Source organism: Megascapheus bottae, chromosome 18, assembly GCF_031878675.1.
Source record: "Megascapheus bottae isolate mThoBot1 chromosome 18, mThoBot2.hap1, whole genome shotgun sequence".
Classification (NCBI taxonomy): domain Eukaryota; kingdom Metazoa; phylum Chordata; class Mammalia; order Rodentia; family Geomyidae; genus Megascapheus; species Megascapheus bottae.
Window position 1 is genome coordinate 26,851,039 of NC_143526.1, and position 8,271 is coordinate 26,859,309.

Genomic DNA, 8,271 nt, shown 5'->3' on the forward strand with positions numbered 1-8,271 from the left:
AGCAGGGGGAAGGAAAGTGCCTAGAATGGCTCTGCCTGCCACACCTTCCCAGTGACGACAGGGCCTCATTCACATGGGAGGCACACGTGGTGATCCAGATCCCTGGAGTGTCACAGGGATGAGAAAGACAAAAGAATAGACAGCTCTTGTGATAGTCATGTGTCCATGAAAATTTAGACAAGTAACAGGATAGTATACTTCCAAGATGTGACCACACAAATATTTTGGAGCTTTCCCTTCCCATACTTTTGTATATGGGAAACGTTATATGTTTTGTTTGTTTGCTGTTTGTTGCCAAGAAGAAAAAAAAAAACTTAGCTCAATGGTCGAGTGCCTGTTTAACATTCATGAGGCCCTGAAAAAATTAAAAAAGTAAAAAGTCGAGAACAATGCTTCTAAAAGTATCCTGATCAGTGATCAGGCTGGGAGTTTAGCCTAGTGGTAGAGTGCTTGCCTAGCATGCATGAAGACCTGGGTTCGATTCCTCGGTACCACATACATAGAAAAAAGACCAGAAGTGGTGCTGTGGCTCAAGGGTAAAGTGCTAGCCTTAAGAAAGCTCAAGGAGGGGTAGGGGGAGGGAAATGGGGACAAAAACATGAGAAGGGGTATGAATGTGCCATAAGTAATGCACCTGCTACATACTATCCCGACAATTGACAAAAGAAAGCAAGCAAGCAAGCTCAAGGACAGTGCTCAGGCCATGAGTTCAAGTCCCAGGACTGGCAAAAAAAAAAAGTCCTGATTAATGTGTTCAGTAAATACATACAACTGAGGTTAGGAGGAGCCTGAGGTTCAGTTATCCTCAGAGGTGCTAGGACTTACTCCAGCTTTGTAGTCGGGTGACCCCGTGGAGTCCATGGCATTGCCAGCACCAGTCTGGCAAGAAATCACTGGTCACACAATGTACAGGAACCTCCTTGTAGGCATCAGAGTAGAGTCACTAGATGTCTACTTCATGAGCAGCCCATGACCCAGCTATGTGCCTCTAGGCATAAAAGTAAAAGCTGCTTCCCTAAAGAAGGGCTCTGCAGGGTTAACTCCTGGTTGAACTGTGATTGAAAAAGTACCTGCATACACTTACTGAGAGAGGTCACGGGAAGGTTTTTAGCAGGCAGGGGCACAGTGGTATGAGGCTGCTCTAAGGTGGACTTGCCATGTTTCACAGAGACCCCTGGTGTGTGATGTGTATGGCTGAACAAGAAGCCGAATGGTGTGGAAAGCATGTGTAAGTTATTACCAAATGAGCCCAGGTGGTCCTGGCAGAATGAGAGGCAGGAAGGACAGACAGATTCGAAAACAGTCTCAGAATGATGTCAGGGGTAGGAAGAAAGGGTTGGGACTAGAGGCCTTCTCAACTAGTGGAGAGAACTGGGCTTTGAAAAGGGAAGGGCAGAAAATTAGCCTCCATCTCTCAAACTTCCTCTCCTCCTCTTGGTACCCTCCCCTTGGGCCCAGGGCCCAGACAGCAGCTCTAACTCAGCAGATGAAATGCAACCCCATGGCTCATTAATTAGGAAGACTGTAATTAGCCTGTCTCAGAAACTAGGGGCCTCCAGAGAGAACCCCTTTCACCTGCCTTCCTCTCTCCCACCCACTGGATGAGCTCAGACTGAAGGAGCTCTGGCCCTGGGGACTTAGGAGCATGAGCAACTGTGGAAATGAGATGCCCTGGCATGCACTTATGTGTGCAATGGTGACCTTCTGTAATGAGATGATGGAAATGATTTAAGCTGCCTGAACCCTCAAGGTTTCCTTCCTGAAACAACAAGGGAGCGGCCCAGCCCGGGCTGGTTCACCTTGGCCTATGTAAGGCCTGCAGAGCTACATCCTTTTGTTTTGTTTTGTTTTTGGTGGGTCATGGGACTTGAACTCTGGGTCTGGGCGCTGTCCCTGAGCTCTTCAACTCAAGGCTACCTCACTACCCTTGAGCCAAACACCACTTCCCGTTTTCTAGAGGTTAGTTGGAGATAAGAGTCTCAGGTCCTTTTGTGCCGGGGCTGGCTTTGAACCTTGATCCTCAGATCTCAGCTTCTTGAGTAGCTAGGATTACAGGCGTGAGCCGGCACGCACGGTGGCTCTGCATCCCTTCTTGAAAGTCTTTCAGCTGTGTCCCCAAAGCTGTCAACTGTTCTCCCTTCCCTTTCAACACTCCTTGATACAATCTGCCCCAAACCTCAGGCCTCTTCTCTCCTGACTTCTTGCCTCTGTGTTTTAAATTATTGCTTCTTGATTTATCTGGCATGCTTTTCCAGACAGATTTGGTTCCTTTTCTTGGCTCTCAACAGCTTATGGATGTGTTGACCATCCAGTATGGCAGAATTCACCTTGGGTGATCTCCAAGGTTGTCATAAAAAGCCATGTCACTCGTTTCAATCTTGTTTTCTGAAACATTCAGTCTTGAAGCCCTGAGCTCCCATGCAAGTCTTCCAGAATCCACTTATTTTGAGGCCACTAAGATATGAGAAACCCACAGACCACAGGAAATAAGACATTGGAGTCAGCATGCCCAGTGGAGAACCTTGGGGCCCCTCCCACCCAGGTGCCATGAAGGAGTCTCCAGATGATTCCAGTTGCTGGCCATTCATTCTTGCCAGTGGAGGCTCCAGACATTGTGAAGCAAACAAAGCATGACCTTGCTACACCCAGCTTGAATTCCCAGTCGTCAGAATTGAAGAATGGTGGTGGCAAGCCAGGCATCAGTAGCTCACATCTGGAATCCTAGCTACTCAGGAGGCTGAGATCTGAGAAGACTGTTCAAAGCCAGGCAGGAAAGTCAGGAGACTTTTATGTCCAATTAACCACCAGAATGCCAGAAGCGGAGCTGTGGCTTCAGTATCTTCAGTGAAAGAGCTCAGGGACAGCACCCAGGCATTGAGTTCAAGTACCATGATTGACAAATAATAAAATGTATTCATAAATGAATTAAATGTCCTGGTGGCTTAGTCACTCCCAGAATTTGGGACAGTGGAATAACTGTAATCTCAGGGCGACCTACTGATTATTACCTCGGATCCTTATGCAAGTGACTCAGCCTCTCTGTCCTTCAGTTTCCTGTCTATGAACAAGGATAAAAATACTCATCCCTTGTGGGGTTTTATGTGATTCAAGGAGGAAAGCATGTAAGAAAGGTTGCCTCGGATTGCCACATACTCGTGTCAGGGCATTGTGGTTCAACACACGGGCGTACACACACATGCTCACACGCACGTGCACACACCCTGTTCCTTTACTCTTACGTACAAGTTCTTATTTCTGGGTGTATCCTTCCCGCCCTCCGGCCCAGGGACGTCAGTCCCCCAAACCACAGGCCCGGGCAAATCCTGGGCAGCCTTCCCTGAGCAGCGGCCTCCATGTCCCTATAGTTTCTCCTCCGGTGTGGCGAGGGGTGGGCGCCGTGGCCGGGGAGCGGGGAGTGTGGGGGGGGGCAGATCCCCTGGTGTGGGCTCTGGACCCCCGACGACTCCGCTCCCGCTTGCTTTCCGCTGGGGATCCAGGCGCGAGCCTGGCGTTGGGGAGCCGCGGCCGCCACCTCCGCCGCCCCCGCGGGCTGATGGCGCTGAGTGATTCCGGGCGCTGCGCCCCGGGGCCGCCGGGGGCCGCGGGCCTCGCTCATGGCGCTCTTAGCAGTCGGGGCACAGCGCGCCTCCTTAAGCCGGGCGGGGCGAGCCGCGCCGTGCGCCCCAGCTGCGCGGCCCAATTTGCGCCCGACCTCGGGCCGCCCTGGGCCAGCCCCGGAGGCCCCGCTCGGCTTTCCGCGTGATTTCACCTCTGAGCCTCCGCTTCCGTCGTCCTCAAGGCTTTCTCTGGTCGCTTTTGCTCTGTATTCCGCCCCCATCCCCACCCCAAGTTCTGGGGCTTGAGCTCAGGGCCTGGGCACTGTCCTTGGACACTTTTTTTGCTCAAGGATAGCGCTCTGCCACTTGAGCCACAGCACCACTTCAGGCTTTTTCTGTGTGTGTGGTTCCAAGGAATCAAACGCAGGGCTTTGTGCATGCTGGGCGAACACTCTACCACAGGGCCACACTCCCAGCCCCTCTGGTTGCTTTTGTCTGGAAGCTTCTAAGGGGAGAGAGACACAGATCTGACCCCTGGCCCTGCAAAGGTGTCTCCCCACCCCCACCAGAAGCCTGTATTTCTCCCTAGTAAATGCTGAAGGACTCACGAAGCTGGGGAGAGAGTCTCTAGATTTGAAACTTGCCTCTGTACGGGATTTTAATAAAAGAATTATCAAATTATCAAAATTGTTTTCCCTCCATTTTGCTGTTTACTTGGGTTATTTTTGCAAGATTTCTTTTTCTTTTTCTTTTTCTTTTTTTAATGGTTGGGCATCAATAGCTCCTACCTATAACCATAGCTATTCAGGAGGCTGAGTGAGACCTGGAGGATTGAGAGTCAAGGCTAGCTTGGGCAGAAAAGTCTAGGGGACTCCATCTCTGGTTAACAAAATGCCAGACAGGAATTGTGGCTCAAGTGGTAAAGCATTTGTGTGTCCTCATGGTGAGTAATTTGCAGATAAGACTCGTAGGAAACAGGTGACAAGAGAGAATATTGTTTTGGCTAGCAGTCAGTGTCATTTGAAAATGAAGCCAACTGTTTAATGGCAACTCCTTTGTACAACTACTTAAAAGTAATACAAAGATTATTTTTAATTTTTAAAGAAAATGAAGCCAACTGTAGTTGGAGTAGCAGAGACTTGTGTGGAAGGGAATATGAACAGGGTTTGGCAGCACACAGCTGTAATCTGAAGCAGGAATGGGGCAAGATAGTTTAGGAAAAATGAAGCATGGTAAAACAGCAGCCTGGAATTCAGAAACAAACACTATATTTACTTTGCTTTAATACCCATGTACCTTCATAAGCTGTGGTATTCGTATAAGGAAAATGAAAAGAAAAAGAGCAGCTTTCCCCAACTGACCTTGCTCTCTGGCCCAAAATAATTAATGTGATCTGAAAACTGAGCAAGGCTATCATAAAGAAAAGCATTTATCACAGAAGAGCAAATACTTGGGGAAATGATTCCTGGCACTAAGGACTGATTTTATCTCAAATAAGAACATCTGTCTTGAAATGAATATGAATGCATCTTTTTTTTTCCCAGTCTTGGGACTTGAACTCAGGGCCTAGGCACTGTCCCTGAGCTTCTTTTGCTCAAGCCTAGCACTCTCCCTTTAGCACAGAGGCTCGGGAACCACACTCAGGCCCTGAGTTCAAGCCCCACAAAAATAAATAAACAAATAAATAAAGGTAGGTGAACAAAAACAAATGAAAAACTAAGATAATCATTTCGGGAAACACAATAAGTTATTGGTAGAAAGGGCATCATATATTTACTATATGACTTAGCCTATAAGGGGTATAATTGCAATTTGTAATAATCTAGAAGTAGGATATCCTGCCTAAATCTCAGATACTTTTTTTTGCCAGTCCTGGGGCTTGAACTCAGGGCCTGCGCTCTGTTCCTGAGCCTCTCTGTGCTCAAGCTAACACTCTACCACTTGAGCCACAGCAGCACTTCTGGCCTTTTCTGTATATGTGGTATTGAGGAATCAAACCCAAGGCTTCATGCATGCTAGGCAAGCGCTCTACCACTAAGTCATGTGCCCAGCCAAATCTCAGCTACTTGGGGACAGAGATCGGTAGGATCCAGGTTCAAGGCAAGCGCAGGCCTCTGTGTCAATACATAACCTGGGTGAGGCAGCATGCCTGTGATCCCAGCTACTTAAGAGACTGTAGGTATGAGAGGATCGGCGTCTGCAGCTATCCATCTAACTCTGGCTTCTTCCTCCTCAACCAGGCCCAGGTCCCCCAGCCTCTCCCCAGGCCCGAAACCTGGAGCCTCTGAGCAGGACTCTCCCCACACCTCCGAACCTTTCTAGGCCTGGATTCTCATTCTCTACATTAGCTCCCCAACCCATGTGACTAGATTAGGGGAGACCATAGCACACACCACAAGAAGCTGTCCTCAAGGCCCAGAGTCTCTGGCCCTGAGTGTCTCTGTACCCTGCTCTGTGGGGTGCACAGCCTGTGTGGAGCATTCCAGCCTTTCTTTGATGCCTTTCTGCTCCCCACCCCATGGGACCAGAACCCCTAATTCTGCTTCCTCTCTTGACCTCATGACTTGAGCTACCCAGGAGGGTGCTGAAGCGCTCTGTCCTTGCAACCAAGTGTATGTTATTCTGGGTCACTTGTCCTATTGCAGGGCCAAGCTGGCAGTCCCCTGCTCCATGGCCCCTGGGCCTAACTCTATGCCTAAGCCCATAGGGACCCCCTTGCTTCCTCTCAAGGGCTGGGTCAGGTGGATGGGGCCTATGAAGCCCCAGCCCCTTCTAGCCAGCCAGAATGCTCAGAGACAGTCTCCAGGAGGCCTCCCTGTCTGTCCCTCTCCTGGAGTCCACAGAGCCACAGCCACATTGGCAGCAGTTCCTGTCACACTATGGTCAATGACAGCGCGTTGGCCTGCCCCCTCCTCCACATCCTCTGCACAGACAGGCCCACGTGTGTCCCCAGATGCCTGAATCACTGTTGATGGCTTGGGACCTGGGGAGCCACTGGGGAGGTGGGGGGTGGCAGCCACGTTGCTCCAAGGGAACACCTGCGGACATAAATAGGCAGCGAGCGGAGGCAGAGGCGCAGAGCCAGCTGAGCAGTCCTGCACAGCCTCCCCTTCGTGCACCAGGATGCCTGACACCATGCTGCCTGTCTGCCTCCTCAGCCTGCTGGCCTTCACCTCCGCTTGCTACTTCCAGAACTGCCCCCGGGGTGGCAAGAGGGCCATGTCTGACCTGGAGCTGAGACAGGTAATGCTGTGGCTGAGCTTGGGAGTGTGGGGGGGTGACTGGGTGCAGTGGTGTCCCAGAATCAGCACCCCAAGGCACGGGCTAGGAAAGTCATGAGAAGAAGGCACCCTTTGGACGAGGTCCCAGGGAAGAGGCGGCACAGCTGGGCCACCGGGAGGCAGCGGGGAATGGGCTGCCAGGCAGGCATAAAAGGCTCTAGACAGAGGGTGCAGGAAGGTGAGAGATACATCCACAGCAAGTGGGCTTGGGGTAGAACAAGGCAGAAGTGGGTGCCGTGGTCTGGCTGGGCCTGTAGGGTCCTCTCATCTGGACCCGCTGCAGTATGGAAGGCTCTGTCTTATCCTATCCAGAATTCCACCCAACCCCAGCATCTTCTTGTCACAGGAGTCCAGACTCACAGGAGTTGGCCATTGTTCTGAGCTTGCCTGAGCAGGTTTGGTTACCCAAGCATCCTGTGCAGAAGTCCTACTGGGTATCCAACCCCATTCTCTTAAGCTGTGTGGCCAGCTGGTGCCCGATTGATTCTAGCTCTGGCAGAGCTGAAGTAAACCTGAGTTTTTCTGTTCAGTCTTGCCCAGTAAGCAAGTGGCTCTACATTGAGCTGTTGAACCAGCTGGAGAGGGCAGCCGGCGATCCATGCCCCCAGCCTGCTTTTCCTCCCACAGAGCTTCTCTTCAGGCGCCTCAGGCACCAGGGGGCTATTCTTCCTGGGCTTGGGCCTCTGCTGCCAGCCTGGTGGGCCATGATGGGGTGAGCAAGGAGATCGTGAGCCAAGCCAGGAAACAAGGAGGCAGTGTCTGGGCGGGTTTTGGATGAGGGTAGCTTCCAACCAAGCCCATCCCCATGTGCTGTGCAACCCCAGGGGCGCCCCCAGCGCCTCTCCCTGACCTCTGCCCGCCCCGCAGTGCCTCCCCTGCGGCCCCGGGGGCCAGGGCCGCTGCTTCGGGCCCAGCATCTGCTGCGGGGACGAGCTGGGCTGCTTCGTGGGCACGGCCGAGGCGCTGCGCTGCCAGGAGGAGAGCTACCTGCCGTCGCCCTGCCAGTCCGGCCGGAAGCCGTGCGGGAGCGGCGGCCGCTGCGCAGCCGCGGGCCTCTGCTGCAATGACGGTGGGCACGGGGCGGGGGGGGGGGGGGATAGGGAGGAGTGGGGGAGGGGCGGGGAGGACTCGGAGGAGCTGTGCCCGCCCCCTCCTCCCCCGGCGCCCGCGCTCACACCCTGCCTTCCGCAGAGGGCTGCGCGATGGAGCCGGAGTGCCGCGAGGGTTTCCACCGCCGCGCCCGCGCCAGCGACCGCAGCAACGCCACGCAGCTGGACGGCCCGGCCGGGGCGCTGCTTCTACGGCTGGTGCAGCTGGCCGGGGCGGCCGAGCCCGCCGAGCCCCCCAAGCCCGCGGTCTACTGAGCACCCCACTCCCCCCGCGGCCACACCCCGCGCCCCTGCAGCTCCGAGAAAATAAACCGTGGAAACGCA

At 53.0% G+C, this 8,271-nt stretch overlaps 1 protein-coding gene across 1 annotated transcript; it reads left to right on the forward strand.

The window, feature by feature from the left end:
• The first annotated feature begins 6,645 nt into the window (after nt 1-6,645).
• Avp (arginine vasopressin) lies at nt 6,646-8,271 on the forward strand. Its single transcript, XM_090352798.1, has 3 exons — nt 6,646-6,800; nt 7,706-7,907; nt 8,030-8,271. The coding sequence occupies exons 1-3, from the start codon at nt 6,681-6,683 to the stop codon at nt 8,200-8,202; spliced, it is 495 nt and encodes a 164-aa protein (XP_090208924.1). The 5' UTR covers nt 6,646-6,680; the 3' UTR covers nt 8,203-8,271.